We start from the raw sequence: 21,375 nt of genomic DNA, 5'->3' as shown, positions 1-21,375 counted from the left end.
CCAAGTGCTATTTTACCCATAATAGTCACCTTTGTATATTCATATCTTTATATGTATTTCAATTTAAATTTCAATTTTACATATGAAAGACAAAAATTGAATATTTCAGATAATTGTGAGTATCTCCACTTCTATACAGTTTCCAGGAATTTAGAATTTAATTGCCTTTTATGGCTAAATAAACCCTATCTTGAATAATCTGCCACAATTTCTCCACATCTGTTGATAGACATTTAGGCAAGTTCCATATCTTCGCTATTATGGAACAAGAGGGTTCAATTCTCATTGAAGTGGGATATATAATTTTTGTATATAGAGTTAGTAATGGTATAGCTGGATTATTTAGTAGTTCTATGGTTTCCTTAGTGGTTATACATATCTACATTTTCAACAACAGTGAATTAGGGTTCCTATTTCTCCACATTCTTGTCAACATTTGTTATTTATTTTTATAGGATTGTTATTCTGACGGGGTCAGATGGAATTTGAATATAGTTCAAAATTGAATATATCTGATAGTTAAAGTTGTTACACATTTTTTTTTCAAATATTAATTGGCAATTTCTATTTTTTTTCTTTAAAGAACTGACTTTTTGGCCCATCATTCATTTGTTGGTAGTGCCGCAGACTGGGTCTCAGTAGGGCCACCAGACCGAGGGAGAACGGGGTGAAGGTGCTCAGGATAATTGGGATTCGGCGATGACAGACAGACACAGACACCAGAGTATGCTGTGAAACTGCTGCGATTTTACTGAACGTCAGGCTGAGATTTTGTACAATCTTAACAAGGAACTAAGCCCAGAGGCAAAAGGAAAACAATAGACGCAATCTTTTGTGGTCACACAATGTGGTTTTCAGAATGATTAATTCTTTCAGACAGAGACATTCTGTGGCCTGAACCCTAAGAGCCAGATCACGCACTCAATAACTAGTAATCCATTTCTAGTAATTTACTAAAGACAGTTACAAAGTCCTCGCCAAGAGCCTTAGCCCGCCTCTTTAGCACAGGTGCTATACCCCTTGATATAGCTGACCTTGTCTGCCTATCATATGTACACCATACCTTTCTGCTTCTAACCAGCCTTTCCATAAAAGGCAACTGATTCCACAACATTCTTTTTCCCCCATGATTTACCCAACCGATTCCCTTCATAGTCATAAGCCCCTGTAAAAGGGGGTGGATCTAAGTAATTTCTACTTCTGGGATTCCAACGAGCGGGTATCCATCATTTCCCATTAATACGGTATTGAATGTACTTTCCAACCATTCTTGTGGGAGTTGCCAGTTTCCTAAGTTCTCTTTCTTGTGAATTTGCATGAGCTGAGTGAGGGTTACCTAACAATCTTTTTACTTTTACATTTTTTTCCTTAGAATATGTGGGAACCTGAATCATTAGCTCTTTCTGTTCTAATCCATCCATGAGTGCCCCCACTGAAGTAGGGGTTTTTTGTGCTATCTGCCCAAGGGCTTGAATCACTGGGGGCGGTGCCGGTGTAACAGTTGAGGAGTTATCAGGTATATCAAGCGAGCATCTGCAGGAGTCCAGGCACAGAGAGGTTGTTATTGTCAGGAAAGAAGAAAGAAGCAGGAGTCTTGCCAACCATCCACGGAAGGCTGGTCTTTAGGGAACAATGTATCCAGGAACCATTGCTCGGGCTGATTGCCAGGGGACCGCCGGGGGCCTAGCCTTGAGAGACACGTGCCCCACTTCCTCGTGAAACCACCAGATCGGCATTTGTCACACGGGCGACACCGTCGCAGGTGTGGCATGGTAGGACAATTTTGACACTTTCATTTTGGAATTACTTACTGGTTTTAGAATTTATTTCCTTGTTTGATATGTATCTGACAAAGATTTTTCCATTCTGTAGGTTATTTTCCCTTATTCATTGTTGCCTTTCCTGTCAGAAGCTTTTAAGTTTCACTTAAATTCATTTGCTGATTCTTGCTATTATTTTCTCTGGCTTTGGAACATTTCCAGAAAACCCTTGCCTATGCCTGTACCTTGCAATGTTTTCTCCTGTATGTTTTACTCTATTTTAGAGTGTCACATCTTACATTAAGATTTTTGACAATACGTGGCTTTTTCTGCCTACTGATTGTTACTCTCACTGTACAGATTCTTTTCGAAAATGTATGTAGTACTATCTGTTGATATACAGTGTTAGTGTGTGCTATTGGTGTTCTAATTTAACAGGTTCTTACGTAGTGAAATACCTTGAATTATATCACCTCTGTTTTCTTCTAAAACTTTTTTTAATTTTATGTCTTCTATTTTATTACATAAAACTCCATTAATATTTGAGCAAGGATCCAAAGTTCTCAGTAGAATGTTTATATTAACAACAGGCAGCACATTTTAAAGGTATATATTTATAAAGTTGTATTTATCATTCAGAATTACCTAAGAAAGTAATGGAATTAATACACTTTCCTTTATATTACACTTATTGTTTTGTTTTGATGTGGCGTCTTTGTTTATCAACCAGCAAATAAAATGTACATACATTTAGGATAATTATATACACAACACATACATGCACACACACATATATGCGTGTATATGTGTGTGTATATATATATATATACACACACACACATATATGTATCTTGCCATGATGTTTTATGTATATATAAATTAAGATGTGATTACAATAAATCTAATTAATAGGCCCATTGTGTCAATATCTATGTGTGTGAGTGTGTGTATATATGTGTATGGTGCAACAATTAATATACAGTCTGCCAGCAAATCTTGCATAATATTATTTGCTACCATCTTGCCCTGCATAAATTATTTTTCCCTTTTATTGAAAATAAATTATTTTCCCATATAATATATTCTGATTATAGTTTCCTCTCCCTCTTCTCCTCCCTGTTCCTTCCCATTTCCATTCCCCTGCAGATTAATTCCCTTTCTGTATCTCATTAGAAGAGAAGAGCCTTCTAAGAGTCAACAACTGAACATGATGAAACAAAATACAATACAATGAAGAAAAAGTATCTTATCGAGTTTGGACACAGCAACTCAGGAGGAAGAAAATTGTCCCAAGATCAGGTACAAGAGTCAGAAATTCACTTCATTTTAGTCAAGAGGCCACTAAAAAAAATACTAAGCAATAGTTATAATATAAACATAGAGGACCTGGTGTCATGTAGGATCTGCGCTCGCCGCATCAGTCTTTTTTATTTTATTTTATATGAGATTTTCTAGTCATTTTACATATCAGCCATAGATTCCCCTGTCCTCCCTCCTCCCATCCCCAGCCTTCCCCCCCAATCTACCCCAATTCTCATGTCCTATAAGCCAAGATCTCCCCTGGGGAGTCAGCCCAGCCTGGTACACTCAGTTGAGGCAGGTCCAATCCCCTCCTCCCTGCACCAAGTCTGAGCAAAGTGTCTCAGCATAGGACCTAGGTTCCAAAAAGCCAGCTCACGCACTAAGGACAGGTCCTGGTCCCATTGCCTGGGGGTCTCCTAAACAGTTCAAGCTAATCAACTGCCTCACTTATCCAGAGGGCCTAGTCTAGTTCCATGGGGGCTCCTCAGCTATTGGTTTACAGTTCATGTGTTCTGCTAGTTTGGCTATTTTTCCCTGTGCTTTTTCCAATTATGATCTCAATATCTTGCTCATATAATCCCTCCTCTCTCTCATGAATTGGACTCCTCAAGCTCCACCTGGGGCTTGGTTGTGGATCTCTGCATCTGCTTCCATCACTCACTGGATGAGAGTTCTATCATGACAGTTAGGGTGTTCGGCCATCCGATCACCAGAGCAGGTCAGCTTAGGTACCCTCTCGAACATTGCCAGTATTCTATGGTGGAGTCATCTTTGTGGATTCCTGGGGACCTCTCTAGCACTCTGCTTTTTCCTATTCTTGTGAAGTCTTCTGAAATTTCAATGTTTCATGTTTTAAACAAGGTCTTTGATCTATTTAAAATTGATTTTTTGTACAAGGTGAATTATATAAATCCATATTAATTCTTTTTCATGTAGAAATACATTTTGCCAGCATCACTTGTTGATTAGGCTATTTTCTAAAGTATGTTTTTGCCTCCTTTGTCAAAAATTAAGGAATCGTAGTGTTGCCATTTTATTTCTGGGTCCTCTAGTCTATTCTGTTCTGTCTATTTTTTTTTTTTATGATAGTGTTAGCCTGTCTTTATTACTATAGTTCCCCAGTATAATTTTAGATGGGGTATTATAATATCTCCAGCACTGTTCTTATTCTTCAAATAGTTTTGGCTATGTGTGGTCTTTTGAAGTTCCATAAGAATTCTCATGTTGTTTTTGCAAAATTGTGAAATATGAAATGCGAGTTTTTATATGAATTTCATTAATTCTTTGTATTACTACTTTTAGTACAGACATTTTCAAAACATGAATACTGTCTATTCAGGAATATGGAATATTGTTTTGATTGTCTAGGATCTTCTGTGATTTTCTTTTCCATTATTTTGAAACCTGTAGAGACTTTTCACTTCTGTGATTAGATACATTTCTAAATATTTAATTTTGTGGGGAGTTATTTTGAATGATATATTTTTGCTAATTAATTTATAGGACAACAGATTGTTAGTATAATGAAAACTACTCTTTTTATTTTTATGTTTATTTAATCTCCTGAAATGTTACTGTGTTTATAAGGTCCAATGTTTTTCATTAGCTTCAGTAAGGTATTTTAAGTAAATAATGAGGTCCTTCATATACTATTTGATGTAACAAATTAAAAAGAATTGGTATAATGTCTTCCTTGAGAGTATTATAGAATTCATCAGTGAATCTGTCTAGTCCTAGGATTTTATTTGAGGTGAAACTTTTAATAGTAGCTTTAATCACATTGAATGCAATGGCTTTGTTTAATTTATACTGACACAAACTAGAAACATCTGAAAGGACCACTATGAAATCTATTCTATGAAGCCTACATCATCTTGATACCAAAAGCAGGTAAAAAGAGTACAATATGGAAAACTACAGACAAATTTCTCTGAAGAATAATGATCCAAAAATTCTTAATAAATTATTTGCAAACTGAAATTCATGAACACATTAACAAGATAATACATTATGACCAAGTGAGCTTCATCCTAGAAAGGCAAGGTTGACACAATACATGTCTCAATAAGTGTAATACACTGTATGACAAACTCATCTCTACATAGACAGAAATCACATAATTATTATAATTGATTCTGAAGAAGCATTTTACAAAGTTTAACATGCCTTTATGATAAAGGTCATGGAGATTTTAGTAATAGATGGAATATACCTTAAAATAATAAATGCTAAATACAACAAAACCAACATCATATTGAATGAAGACAAAGCAAGAACATTTCTCTAAAATCAGGAAGGGGACAAGGATGCACACTCTTCCTTCTCTTATTCAATAGAAGTTAAGTATCTGTTTTTATGTTGAAGCCTGTTATCCACATGAGGTTGCATTTTGTGCAAGGTGATAAGTGTGTATTTATTTGTATTCTTATGTATGCAGCCATCCAGTGTGACAACTATCAATTGTTAAAGATGCAGAATGGGAAGGGTACTCTCAGTAGTTTGCCTGCTGTAGGTCTAGGGATGAGACTGGGAGATTGGATTTGGAGGAACTGAAGGAGAGATGAAGATCTGTAGTTATCCTCCCTGCTTCTCTGGTTGGAATATATATCACTTTTACAATGATTAGGCCTTCATGATTTACAAAGTGGTTAATGATTGCAAATGTACTTTTTATTATTACAATGGATAGTACCATGTAATTTTTATCACAGACTCCAAATGTATATATATGTGTGTTTTCTACCTTTGCTTTTCACTCTTTTCCTGTTCATTTTTGATACAAATCCTTACTATATAGCCTAAGTTTACGTTAGATTACAGAATCTTCTGTTTTAGGCTCCACAAAGTGGTGGTTGCAGAAGTATGTCACTATGCCTTCATTGTGTACTTTCCAAAAGGAAATTATTATAATACTTGATATATTAAGCAAGTGGGGCTAAAAACTGTACTTTAATAAAGTTTATATAATTTATTTGGTGTACACTTACATTTTGCTTCACTTTCATTCATTTTACTTTGGTGTTTTCATTGTATTTCTCCCCTCCCAAGTAGAGTAAAATCAATACTTTTCCAATATATTTCATTTGGTATATAGCAAGTACATTTTCAGGGAATATAAAGATTTACATACTATTTAATAATAAGATTTTAATTTATTAAATAAATATTTTAGAATCTTGGCATGTATCTTTCTTACTGCTGTGTTAACACATGACCTCTGACATTAAATTTTCAAACTTTTTCTGATGCTGTGTGCATACAAACTGTAGGAAACTGTGTTTTCATCAAGACACAAAGCATTAAATCCAAGGATCCATGATAGATGTGTGATGATGCATTCTATATTCTTACATTGTTCTAGAAATAAGTGAATTATTTCAGTGGATAATGATGTAGTTTTCTGGTAATATCTTACTGATGATGTCATTCTATACCCAACAAATCTGGTTTTCTAGAGCAGTTCTGTAGAATGAACAGCTAAAGTGACTTTTCCTTCACTTTCTGCAGTAATAAAAATGGTATTTTTAACTTCTCTGAGTTTTTGTAATTATGTTTGCAGACCAAATAATACTATTCTCTATCTATATTATAAGCATCCTCAGTCACTATGCATAGCACATGGTAAATATCATTCACAGATTCCATTTTATTTGCAGTTTCTGGCAATCAAGAAACAAACTGATTTCTGGACCATTGACAGTAGCTTTGCACAAGAAAATTTGTTCAGAATATGAATATATTTTCCTACTTGCTTAAATTACTTCCCTTCTTAAATTAAAACCTGTAGTAGGTACAATAAAATTAAGAAACGTACCTTAAATGAAACAATTGCATAACTTGCCAAAAAATATCAAAATAACCAGAGATCACTTCCACTTAAACACTGTAAATTCCATATAGCTGTTCTTACAGATTTTGCACTCACAAATCTAGAAAGCTTGTGATATAAAGTAGCAAATGAGCAATTATCCTAGAAAATATAAATAATCCATGGAAAGAAAGGAAATTACTACAAAATACTGTACTTTCTTCAAGAATTCGTACATTGGAAATTGAGCACTGGCCTCAGGCAATGTCATAAAGGAATGCTGCACAGTTATTCTATAGGAAAATGTCAAAATGAGAATATATTAGGATGTTTTAAAAATGACCCTCAACTCCCTACAGATGATATGACATTCTTCTGTCTTTTACACAGGCATCATGGACTTTAAATTTGGTGTATAAACCTGAGCTTATTTTTAATCAAATCTCAATTATTATTAGCTTATTATAATATGTCTTAGTTAGGGTTACTATCACTGTGGTAAAACACTATGAACAAAAACATCTGAGGGAGGAAAAGTATTTGTTTGCCTTTTTCTTCTACAGCACTGTTCATCACTGAAGGAAGTCAGGGCAGGAAATCAAGCTGCATGGAAGCCTAGGAGTAGCAGTTAAAGCAGAGTCCAGAGAGGAGTGATCCATATTGGCTTGCTCTTCACAGTTTGTTCAGCTTGCTTTGTCATAGAGCCCAGGACCACCAGCACAGGGATGGCCCACCTCTAACGGGCTAGTCATGCCAAATCAGTCACTACTTTAAAAAATTGTCCTACAGAATTGTCTACAGCACAATCTTATGGAACATTTCCCCAGTTGAGGCTCCCTCCTCTCCAATGACTCTAGCATTTGTCAAGTTGACATAGAACTAGCCAACATTAAACTATTTTTTGTTACTGAAATTATTAATGTATAACCATAACTAAAAATGCACAAAGCCACCTAAATATAGGGTTTGAATGCATGATATTCAGATCAGAAGTCATTTATAACTATATAGTGTCAGCTTCTAATGTGCCCAAAGTACAAAATGAGTACAAATTTTCTTTTTTCACACAGACTAGAGAATATGCAAGTACTATGGTGATAGCATCTTTTGAAAAAGATGAATTTTAGTATTTATAAACTAGTTTTCTACCTGAAGATTATTAATGAGTATCAGTCCATCAGCCCCTGAGCTGACATCTCCCAATTTCAATTAAACTATTCAACAAAAGCATAAAAAGAGGAAAAAAAGCTGTGAAAATCAAGAATATAGAGAAATTCTCTTACTTGTCAGGATACAAGTAGAAAGAACATATACTAATTTCACATTAGAGAAATTAGAGAAATGAATATACTGATTAAAATATAATTAGTGTTGTAAAGATGTGTTACATTTGTTTATACTATGGAATATTACTTAAACTGTGTAAGGGTGTGTTGCATTTGTTTATGCTGCCTTTGTTAATCATGTAAAGATGTATTACATCTGTTTTTGTTGTATTTGTTTAATTATGTAAATATGTGTTGCATTTGTTTCCCCTTGCCTGCCTAAGGCACCTGATTGATCTAATAAAAATCTGAATGGCCAATAGCTAGGCAGGAGATGGGTAGGCATGGATGGCAGGCAGAGAGAAACAATAGGAGGATAGAAGAGAGAAGAAGAAGAGAACAAGGGAGAAAGAAAGGGGGACATCTGAGAATAGAAGTCAGAAAACCACCAGCCAGACATGGAGACAACAGGAAAGTAAGACATACAGAAAGAAAGGTAAAATGTGCTGAGGCAAAACATAGATGAAGAGAAACAGGATAATTTAAGTTAAAAGAGCTAGTGAGACAAGCATAAGATAAGGCCCTGCATTTAAGTAATAAGTCTCCTTGTCATGATTTGGGAGTTGGTTATTGGCCTAAAGGACAGCATGTTACAAGTTAGTCCTATAAAGTTAGTCCTTACCTGGAAGAAAAGGCCTAGGCAACAAGACAACAAAGCAATTTGGTCTGTTCTTCATCAGCTGTCCATGTTTTTCTACCCAGATAAGCCCAGAAGCAGCAGAGAAATTGTATCGCCAATGTTCTCTCATTTCTCCCTTTCCACTCCACCTCCTAACATTACTCCTTTTCTATTCCCTTCTCATCCTCTTTCCTTTCCTCCTGCCTTCCATTACTCTCTCTCTCTCCCTCCCCCAATCTCTCTATTTCTCTACATCAAAAAGGAAAGAACAATTCTCACTATGTAGCACAATGCCAGGGGCCATAAAAATAGCACACACCTCAGATTTCAGCTTCTCTCTATTCCACAGGTAAATAGATAACAAACAATGACTTACTTCCTGTGACAAATTATTTTTCTTGTAGGACAAATAAGAAATAAACAAATGAAACATATGCATAGTGAAGAAATGATGCATGCATTCTCCCAGTTCAATGGAGGTACCCATTTTCATACAGTACCATTTGGCTATTCATTATTTGTGTTATTATCTTCAACAACTAATAAAATTGATTTACCTTATGAGCCTTGGTTTCATCCTTCAAATGTCCATGAAATGACTCCTTGTCATAAATTAATAATCAAAAGTATATTCGAAAGTTTTTTATACAATTTGGTGACTATTAATTGCCTAATATTTATTATTTTCCTTACTATACAGTATATTAATCATTTTTTTAAATATTCTGTGTACATAAACATCATATGTACATTTCTGGAATTGTTATCAAAGAAGCCTACCTCTAGAAGTTAAGTTAAAGAAAGAAATATAGTTTTTAAATTCTTAATCTTCTTGCAACATTACTCAAAATAGTAAAACAAAATAATTTAAATATACAAATGTAGAGAAACATGAAAAGCTATTATGAACATATAATAAAAAAGTTTACAATAGCACAAAAAATAATAAATTATCAGTTTGAGAAATTGGAAGTATAGCCCAATAGTAGAATATTAAATAAGATGATGAATGATGCATTGTGTGTTCCCAAACATCACAACCCCCCAAAAAGTTATTTGAAAAATAACATAAATACTTGACATGAATAAAACTATACTGCAATCACACAGAGCCAGAGACTAATAATTGCTTTGGATATTCAAAGGTGAAGTGATTGTATTTAGATAAGTTTTCATGTCATTTAAAAGTTCTAAAAAATGTATATTTTATAATAAAATATACATAAAAGATATATACATCAGAGTACCAACTATTTGTCATAGCTTAATTCTAACTGACTATTATTACTCTTACTGTAGGCTTCATAAAATTTAGATCACATTTTCATATGAAATCATGTAATTGCATGTGAGGGAGGTCATAAAATATTGAAACTGTAAAATGTTTCTGAATATGCCATTGTTAAAAATTTCAACATGAAATAAATCTAAGGTATTTGATTTTGGTTTTTGAAACTTGGTCTCATGTTTTGAAATTATCCTCCTCTATCCACCTACCAATGTGTGACAATTACAGAAATGTGCAGTCATACTTAAGCTAATGCAATAAGGCCTTCTTTATTTTATAACTTACAAATCCTTACTAATACAATAGTTGATTTGGTTTTTGAATATCCACCAAGGATAAAGTAATATTTTTATCTCTATTTCATGTTCATTTTAATTCTAATATCATTTGTTAGAAGGAAGACTACTGTTACTGATGCATGGTTGGGAAGTTTTTTGTAAAGAATTAAATTAAAAATTAGCATCTCTATTAATGAAGTAACAGACACTTTATTGATCACAAATGACATATGTTCATCTTCACACATGGACACACACACACATGCATACACACACTTGTAATAAAAGGTATTACTTCATTGTTGCTAGAAATTTAAATGTTTTATTCTTATACATTTTATTTGTTTCATTAAAATTCTAGTTTAACATTCTGCTATGGCCCATTACCAATATAAATATGCAGTATAAAAGTAGAATATAAAGCTTTTTAAAAATATTTTATTTATTTTATGTGTATATATGTTTCATTTGCATCTGTATCTATACGCCATGTGCATGCACTGCCTGTGGAAGCCAAAAGAGAACACTGGATACCCCGGAACTAAAATGTCAGATGGTTGTGAACTTCCATGTAGGTGTTGGGAATCAAACTTTCATCCTCTGCAAGAGCACCCAGTGCTTCTATTTTGTGAGCCATCTTTCCAGCACCAAATTTTAAAAACTTAATCTCTTATTTTAAATATAAAAGATATGAAGTCCACATTGCTTTGTTCTAAGTACATTTGCTTCTTTCATGAAAGGTTTGTAGCTTATACGCTACATCAAACACCTTGGATATTATATACCAAGGAAGTGAAGTTTTGTTGACAGAATTTTCTACTTATTTTACTTACCTGAACTGTATAAATGTTCAAGAATTAAAGCTTATTACAGGAAAAAAAGGAAAAAAAATGCATATTTTGTATGGAAAGAGTGAAGATAAAATGACAATATAAAGGTTTACTATTTTCTCCAACATCTAATAAACTGAAAAATTGTAAATGCTTGTATCACTTTTTCTTCTTTCACAGGATTTAACAGACCAGTTGCATAGAAAGTATTCTGCAAATATATGAATAAGTTCCTAAACCTCTCAGTCCATGTCCTCACCATTTTATCTTCCATTCCTCATTCTACATAGTTGTGCTAGTCAAACTACCCATATCATTACATATTCTTGAAAGAAACAATTTCAAAGCAGAAAGGGTTTATTTTGGCTTACAATTTCAAAAGTTTCACTTATGATAATAAGGTCTTTCATTCATGATAGGACTATTATAAATATCAAATTAAGTAGTATGCTGTAATATTTTATAAAACTTAGCATTGAAGGGTGAACCTACAAACATATATTTAATAATTTATTAAGGGGTACAATGGAAATACTGACTCACTAATACAGAACAAGGAAGATGCCACTGCTGATCCTGCTGATCCAGCTGCCACTATCCTGTCCTTCTGCTCAAGGGCAATGGGGATAAATTGCAAGTTTTGCTTCTCCTCTGACCACCTGAGAGAGTGAATGACCCCTATCCCTCTGCTCTTAAGTGGTCACATATGCAGGCAAGACCATGCTCTAGAACTTTCTACCCTAAAGTCATTGATTGAATGGAATGAATTCCCACAACAGATCCCCATTTTTGTCTAAATAAAAGGGTTCTAATCCAAACATAAAGCTATATACAATAATAACAATTATCAAGAATTGTCAAGAAGAAAGAAAAGGTACTAACACAAACAAAAATGGAACTAAAGCCAATAGGAACCACATCAAGCAAGAAACATATATTAAATGTCCAGACCATAGGTAATTGGCAAATTACAGAGATTAATCCAATAGCTCTCCTATCATGAAGAATCTAAGTCTTGTACCTGATATGCTCTTCGCTAAGATACAAGAGGATTGTAATTGTAACTATCTAGTCTTCAACTCCATCAAAGACATGAGAAGGAAAATAATAATTCCTGAGTAAGTAGAACTTGCAAGCAAGCGAGTTCCAAAAATGCAAGAAATGACAGAAACAGCTGACTGTGTGGACAGTCACCCAATGTTTTTCTGCAACATTGGGACATCCTACTTTGGCTAATGGCCAAAAATATCTGACAGACCATTTTCAAAAGCAGGAAAATTTGAAAGACTGTCCTACCCTGGCTTGGCAAGGTTTAGCAGTTGCTTTTTCTTATGTCTTGCTTGTCTGGATTGGACAGTGTGCTTACTGTCAGCAGTAGAGACAAGGGCAAGTTTTGCTCAATAGGCCAGTTTTACCAACAAGAAGACAAACTCCATATGGAGTGTCCTTGTTGCCCATGATCTTTTTATGAGTAGATCAGTGTTGCCAGGAGCAATTCTGTCTCACATCAACAGAATTATAAGTTATTAAAACATTTAAATGCCATATTCTCTAGGTTTTTGAAGTGTTTGAAGACTATCTGAAATATATCTCTTGTAGCTAAATGTTTTCCTGTGTCCCACCCAGTCCACAGCTGCTCAGACCCAAGTAAACACACAGAGGTTTATATAATTAAAACTGCTTGGCCATTAGCTCAGGCTCACCACTGACTAGCTCTTACATTTAAACTCAGCCTATTTCTATTAATCTATATGTTGCCACATGTTCTGTTGCTTTACCTGTGTGCCATTATATGCCGCTCCCTGGATGATGGGCTGGTGTCTCCTGACTCAGCCTTCCTCTTCCCAGAATTCTCCTTGTCTGCTTATACCACCTATACTTCCTGCCTGTCTACTTGCCAATCAGCATTTTATTAAACCAGTATACAATAGCATTATCCCACAGCAATCTCTGTTTATCTAAAAAACCTAACTACAATAAATATAAGTTTGACAAGCATGGGTGACTATTACCCTATAATTCTTATAAACCTATATAGCTTAAAGACTAAGACTTCACATTATAAATGTAAACAATTTGTAAACAGATGTACAGTATAAGGACAATGACCTCAAATATGTGACAATTTATAAAAATATCTTAATCAGAGGTAGAAATGTATAGTGCAAAATATGACAAAGATATCCTTAATTTGTATCAATTTACAAAATATTCTAAACAGAAGTAGAACATACATCTAGCATGACAAATACAATTTTACTATTGTATCAATATACAAAAAATATTTTAAACAGAAATGTAACACAAATCTTAAAATGTCTTATAATAAAAAACCCCAGAGCCATATATTGGGGTGAAAGCTGAAAGATCAGAGAAGCAGAATAGCCAGCCACTAGCTTACCTCTATGAAATCCTCAACCTCAAAAGAATTCCTGTTTCCTCACACCTTGTATACCTTTTTGTGTCCTGACATATTACTTCCTGGGATTAAAGTTGTGTGTCACCACTGCCTGATTCTGTTTCTCTCATGTAGCCCAGTGTGTCCTTGAATTCACAGAGATCCAGATGGATCTCTGCCTCCCAAGTGATAGGATTAAAAGTGTGTGCCACTGCCTTACCTCTATGTCTAATTTAGTGGCTGACTCTGTCCTCTGATCCCCAGGTAAGTTTTATTAGATTACACAATATATCACCACACAAAAGTATAAGCATATACACATATATATGTATATATATACATATATATATAATATGACAAATATAATTTTGAATTTGTAACAATAAACAAATTATCTTAAACAGGAAAAGAAAAATAACTTTATATTCATATCAATATACAAGAATCCATGTAACACGAATTGCTAACCAGTCTGATTAATAAAAATCCCAGAGCCAGATATTGGGATGAAAGCTGAAAGATCAGAGGTATAGAACAAGCCAGCCACAAGTTCTTACCGCTAGGAAATCCTCAGCCCAATACAGGTACTTCCTGTATACTCATGACTTACATACCTTTCTGTACTCTGATATCTTACGCCTTCTCTCTGCCCAGCTACATCACTTCCTCTTACGCCCAGCTTTAGCACTTCCTGTCTATCTGTACAGACCTCTAGACCTCTGCGGTTAACAAGTGCTGGGATTAAAGACATTTGCCATCACTTTTAGCTCTGTTCCCAGTGTGGCCTTGAACTCACAGAGATCTGAATGATTCTCTGCCTCCTGAATGCTAGAATTAAAGGCATGTGCTACCACTGCCTGACCTCTATGTTTAATATAGTGGCTGGTTTTGTCCTCTAATCCCCAGGCAAGCTTTATTTGTTAAAGCACAAATAAAATTTCACCACAAATCCATACCAGTGCAAATTATCTAAGACTCATTGTTGCTTTTTTGATTTACAAGTAGAAATAATAACATACTTTATTATCCTATCCTATCTCTTTTATTCTATTCTAAATTTCTATTCTATACCCCAAAGCCATTGGCTGAATGGAACAAATTCCCACAACATAGCATATTATATTAGTTATCAATATTGTGATTGGTCATGTCCCACAACTTGAAGGAAGCTATAAGAAAATCACTGTAAGTTTAAAGATAGCCTTGACTACATAGTGAGTTCCAGGCTTGCCAGAAACTGTCTAAAAAATAAAAATAAAAAAGAGAGAAAGAAAAATTCAGTAAAATGAATAGGTTGTGACTGAGTGTTTTAGTTATTTATTTTACTACCAGATTGTTTTCCAAATTAATTTCCCACCTCACTAGAGGGAAGGTTAGAAAAAAATGATACTGACTAATTTACTCAATTATTATTGGCACATAACATTGAACTATACTCACATTGTGTCAATTTCTTTTCTAATCACAGTAGCTGACAGAAAATAGAATCTCTAACTATTCAGCTGCTGATTGAGAGAAATCATTCTTCTATCACAATCCCTCCTCAAAATAAGTTCAGGAAAGAGAAGTACAAAAGTGATCACTTACCAAAAAAAAAAAAGGACTTTTCCTCATACAGTCACGAGCCTTATTTATTGCAGTTTTTATCATACTGTGAAAGACTCATAGACTCCGTGATGAGCTAACTCTCAGTTCCATTTGTTTTTACTGTATAAATACAGTCTCCAACTCTCTCATCTACAATAAGCCTCAGTGATTTAGTAGAGCCATACAAACACTGAACCAGATCATAAAGGGAAAGAGTATAGTTGACATCTTAGTGCAAAGAGAAATGGGATAAGAAACAAACCCAGGAACAACAAAAGGACTTTATCATCTAGGTTTTACATTACCTGAGTGCTTGACTGCTGGTTCAATTCCCAATACTGTTACTGGCATAACACATTGCCTTGGGCAAATCACTTAACCTCCTTGTGTGCCTGACTCTCGGTGAAAAGAATGAAGCAAAGACAGAGCTTAATGTTTACACAACAATCAGGGCTCCTGGAAGCATAACACCATGATGTATTGGTGGCAGATATAAGAAAACACTCTTTAAAATTTGAAGCTGCAATTTTATAATGCTCATAGTACACATAAGAGCGTGGTGTTTGAAGTCTGATACCCAGTTATATATGTTACTATTTTAAAGGCAAACTGTCAAATTGACACCATGCTTCCAGAGCTAAGCAAGTCATCTATTTCTCTTCAGGGATACTTACATTGGCCTCTGTCATTATTTTCATAGCATGGTAAAGCTTTAGCAAATCATGTGCAGAAAAGATCAGAATGTGCTAATGCAGGGCTGTGGGAGCCCATTTTCAGGTTTCCAAGTGGCTTTACCCAGCAGGTCCACATAGAGAGGATGATTGGACCATGGGCCTGAGTGTAGGTGTCTGAGATGGTCTGCATGTGGCTCTGCTGGGGGGAGGTCTTTTCCTCCACCCCTGGACATTTCTATAAATACCCTAGGGCAGAGACAGTGGGGCCCGTTGGAATAAGTTCCAGGCCTTCTCGAGATTATTCTGTATTTTCTATCTGTTTATCTCCATATTCTAAGTCCTTCTAACATTTCCTACCACTCTCACTCAAAAGCACTATGGAGAAATGGGTGGCATGTGGGGGTGGTGGCTAGTCTATGCGCCCCCACCCCACACGCCACCCGTCCCCACGCCTCCCACCCCCTCCCACCCCCACACAGGACACTATGAAATATATTGAATGTTGGCTGGTTAAGACCATATATCCCTGGTCAATTAAAAGTACTGCCTTTTCTTGATTGAATATAACCTGCCAGCTCTTTATATAGATTCTTATGTAATGTTTGTAACTGCTGTCCATAGTCAGAATTATCTTTATTTACAAGTAAAAACCTTCATCACAAGTTACTCAGAAAGATAAAGAAACTTAAACTAATCAACTGTATTATAAATTACAGGATGAAATTTATTTGAATCTAAACTCCAGATTTCTTTTAAAAAATAAATTCAGAGTTCACATTTATATAAAGAATTAATGTAGTTTCAGGAAACCTGCCCCAGCAGGCAGGAGAACAGTACTTTTCCAAGCCCCCTCCAGTCTGACTGCTCACACTGAGGCTTTGAGGTGCCTAGAAAAGCTAGGAGCCAGTGGAAGAGATCTGTTCTTCTCTGGGCCTCCAAGCCCCTAGCTCGGTAATCTTTGGAGAAGCAGAGGGGAAGACTAGCTTAGTGTGAAACTTTTGTTGAAAACTATGCATACACTCAATGTGTATGCTTGTCAAGGTGCTGAGAACTAGAGCTTGGAGACATCCTGTCCACGCAGTAATCAGGAGCTGGCAGGACCCTCCCTCCCACCTGTCCTTGGAAGTGGGGTGAGGCAGAAGTCCTGGCTTTCATCTTGGACAGAAACCAGCTTCCTAGTTCATGTTTGATTCCATTCTCTGAAACCAGTGCTGAGTCTTAGACTGTGCGGGAAACACAAACGTTCAACTTGTATGTAAAAACGTACAAAAACCACTAGGATATAGAAGTTTGGGTAATATAAGGCCATCTGCTCAAGTTCACCTTGGAAACTTGTAACAGATATTTAAATACTACTTGAAAAATTATCTTTAATATACTTTTTAAAAACATTTGAAGTAATTAGCTAAGAATAAATGTGTGTTAAAAAAAATCATTTCCCTTTGAGCGCACTTTGTCCTTTGAAGAAGGCAGGGTGGCAGGAGGCTGGGAGGCAGCATGGTTAATACTTCAGCCAAGGGAAGGCTTTGATGGAGGCCTTGCTACGGTCGCCATAGTCGTACAGGAGCTCCTCCCCAGCTGCAATGTCTCTGGAGGCGATGAGGATGAGGTGAGGCACGCCACTGATGTCATGTAGCTTAGTTTGGCAATTCCCACACTTACTGTGATTGATCAGCCTCCCCAGGCGATTTGTTTCTCGAGTGGCATCCACACAGTAGGTTTTGTTCAGATATTGAAAATAGTACATGTAGCAGCCTGTGGAGGGGTCTTGTGCATACCGAGCCTCCCGCTTCTTGGCATCGGTTATATCAATGAGGTCTCCATAGTATTCTACTATGAAATCTCCCCGGGAGAACCGCTTGGTGGTAATCACACCCCTGCCTTTGCCATCAATGAGATCAATCTTCATGCCTTCTTCCTTCCCGCTCTCAACTAGCTCATCTATTTGTCTCCTTTCTTCAGACTGCAGCTCAGCTTTGCTCTTCCTGGAGCTCCTTCGGACCTGGTAGAAAGCTTTAAGTTTTTTATTCTGTTGCCTTTTCCCTTGAAACTTTTTCCTAGAAGACTGCTTGATCTTGAGGGACTTTTTCAGGGCCAGCTTTGCAACCACTGCCTTGGTAGAACGACATGATGGGAATGGAAGTTTTGGAGGTTCTGCTGCTTTCAATTTTTTATTCAGAAAAAGTCGCAGGGAACCTCTCTTGGCATTTTTGATCTTCTGCTTATTGGATTTCACGGCACTTCGGGTCACATTCCCAGCATTTCTTTTCTTTCCTCCCTTCCTATAGATTCCAGCTAATGGTTCTCTCAGGCATTTGACCCTGTGACATGCAACTGTGTCTTCCTGAGGTGGGGAACGCACTTCAGAGCATTTCTTAGGACTCATGTTGGTGTCAATTTTTGACTGCCTAGCAAGCACGTTCTTCCGAAGCCCAGCTAGGCCCATGGAGGTGTGGCCATCGACCTTGCCTTCACTGTCACCACAGCCTGGCCACCAGAGTGGCTGTCGCTGTCGCTGATGTTGCTGCTTCCACCAGCGCCGCCGTGGCGCCCCAGGGAAGGGTCGGTTACGCCTTATGGTGCCCACTTCACCCATGGCCTGTAGCTGGCCGGGCACCCACATGTACTGAGGCTTGGGCCCAGAGCAAGACTGGCCAAACTCCAGATTCTCAATTAGTGTATCTTTTCTCACTTTTGTCAAGTTAAGAATGAATTCCATCTCTTGATATCTGAAATCATTATGCAAAGAATATTATAATCAGTTTGGGATATCTGTTCTTACTGTCTTCATAGATATGACTTTGAAATTGTTTGACTACCTCTAGAATTTAGAATATGCTTCTATGATTATTGAGTAGAGTAGGTCTATGGCAACATGGTCCTAAAATAGAGAACTTGAGACTTCTTTCTTATTTTTGAAAGGTGTCTCTACTGCAAATTTAAATTCGAGCAATGAAATGCCATCAATAGAAACTCCCTTCATAAAAAAATACTGTGTTTATCTAGAAGAAATTTGTTAACAGATATACATGGGATATAAGTTGAGACACAGTTGAATGTTACACAAATTATTCATTATAAGAACACCCGGAAAACAGAGCAAGCTAAATCTGGCATCTGCACTTAATCTGACAGCTACAAATTCCAGTGCTTAGATGCAACAGCTAAGGACATACACTACACTGAATTTCACAAAGGTTCCTGTAGGTTGCCAAACCTGCCCTCCAAGAATGAAATCTCAAAGGAATGATATACTTTTCTAACATATGCAAAGATACTACTTAGGTTAGAGACAAAATGATCTTAGTCCAACCTGTATATTTTGTTAATATTTATTTCAGACATTTGGCTAAATGTTGTATAAACATTGTGATTTTTGAATTTATATATACATTATATAAACATATACAAAATAAATAAATAAATAAATAAAACAATATTATTTTCATGATTCATAATGTTTTAGTAATGTAGTCTATAATTAAACATGATGGTGTCTGCTTCCAAATTATCATGATCTTACCTTATACACCCACCCTATCACAACGTTGGCTGTTTCAATAGTAAACATATTTGTGGGGCCACAAATGAAAATGTGAAGATAAAATTGTCAGGTTATACACACTTTGATGTATATAGCATAATTTATCAATTTCATATTTGATAAAGTTAAAAGTTTCTTTTTTAACTTAGTTAAAATATATCACCTCCCTTTCCACCTCCTTCTTCCTACACCTCCCATGCCCATCCCCCTTCCACATGTTGTCCCTTTCCTTAACCATTGCTGGTACATACCAATATAAATAAAAGCATTAAAATAAACCTGCTGAGTTTATTCAATTCTGTCAATATACATGATTCTAGGACTGATCACTCAGTACTAGAAAACCAATCACAGGGCTTATTCCTGAGAAACACTAATTCTCCATCTCTTACTTGCTTATAGTGCTTCATCTGGGGGTGGGGGCCTCATAAGATTTCCCCAGTCTATGTTCACATGTTAACTGTTGTTGAAATTTCTACATCTTGTTGACATTTTATGGGTTTAAAGGCATACAATCTCACAGCAGACTTCTGATTTTCTTACTCTAATAATCTCTTTAATAGATGTCTGTACTCACTTTATTTTAAGTTGGTGACATTGAGTGAAGCTTTTAGTCACCTATGCTATGAGAAATTAACAATACATTTTCATAATCACAAAATTAGGTAAATAGGGAAGGATCCCTTAAAGAAACAGTTCATTCCTTTTAGCTGTCGTAAGGAAACACAACCTTAGGAAACATATTCAGTCCTTACCATCAAGTTCCTCAAAGAAGATTACTGATTTTCCTTAAGCTATATCCAAATGTTCAGGACAAAAGAGAAAATACTCTTAAAGCCTCTGTTTCAAGATAAACAGTGGTTGGCTTGGAAACCCCACAAGTAAAATTCTACTTAAATCTGATTGGCCAGAACAATGTGACATGGTATAACCTGTCACAAAAGGGTTCTGAAGAATGTAGTTTCCCCCATCAAAGAACTTTATAACTACTTCTCCAAATTAAGGATCTATTAATAATAATAATACATTTATATACATGCAAAACTTATCAGGTATACTATAACAACTGTGGTGGTTTGAATGAGAATGGCCCCCATAGGATTATATATTTGGGTACATGGTTTCTAGTTGGTGGAATTGTTTGGGAAGGACTAGGAGGTACGGCATTTTTGGAAGAGGTCCATCAGTGTGGGTAATCTTTGCAGTTTAAAATGCCTGCACAATCCCAGTTTTCTCTCTCTGCCTCATTTTTGCTTATGGGTCAAGATGTAAGATCTAGTTAGTGCTCCAGTGTCATGTGTGCTTGATATCACACGCCCTGCCATGATGGTCATAGACTCTAAAACTCTGAAACTGTAAGCCTTAACTCTTTTCTCTATGAGTTGCCTTGGTCATTGTGCCCTATCACAGCAATAGAGAAGTAAATAAGACAATAAAAAATAGCAAAATAATTTATGAGAAAGGTTCATTTTGCCTCACATATTTAGAGGTTCAGTTTTGTTGTCAATTATCCTTGTGGTTTGAGGCCTATGGAGACATAGTTTGTTGTGCTATGTCATATTAAGTGCTTATGTCATGGGTAGTAAATAGGAAAGGAAGAGTAAACACTAGTGTTTCACTATCCCTTTTCAATGAAACTCTCTAGTGTCCTGAAATGTTCCATTAGATCTTACCTGTTCAACTTTCCACCACATCCTAATATCATACAGCTGAGCACTAAGCCTTTAGGACCTGGATTACTGAATATTTAAAATCCAAACTATAACAAGATTTTAGCCAATGGAAAATATCACTTCATAGTAAAATAATGTTTTATCAGCAGGTTAGAAAAGAAAAGTTTTCCTGTCTTGATTCATGGGTATTTTTAAATTATTTTGGTACTTTCTGGTCTGTCTCCATATGGCTCATATACTAGACTGTTTAAGGGAAGAAATAGGTTGTCCTTCATTAAATTAGCCAAAC

At 35.9% G+C, this 21,375-nt stretch overlaps 1 protein-coding gene across 1 annotated transcript; it reads right to left on the bottom strand.

Annotated features, from left to right (window-relative positions):
* Positions 1-17,299: 17,299 nt before the first annotated feature.
* LOC131899394 (N-lysine methyltransferase KMT5A-like) lies at positions 17,300-20,252 on the bottom strand. Its single transcript, XM_059250830.1, has 2 exons — positions 20,169-20,252; positions 17,300-18,598 (listed from the first exon to the last, which is right to left on the bottom strand). The coding sequence occupies exon 2, from the start codon at positions 18,586-18,588 to the stop codon at positions 17,371-17,373; it is 1,218 nt and encodes a 405-aa protein (XP_059106813.1). The 5' UTR covers positions 18,589-18,598; positions 20,169-20,252; the 3' UTR covers positions 17,300-17,370.
* Between the last annotated feature and the right edge of the window lie 1,123 nt (positions 20,253-21,375).

This window comes from Peromyscus eremicus, chromosome X (genome assembly GCF_949786415.1).
Source record: "Peromyscus eremicus chromosome X, PerEre_H2_v1, whole genome shotgun sequence".
NCBI lineage: Eukaryota > Metazoa > Chordata > Mammalia > Rodentia > Cricetidae > Peromyscus > Peromyscus eremicus.
This window is presented reverse-complemented; position numbering and strand designations above follow the sequence as displayed.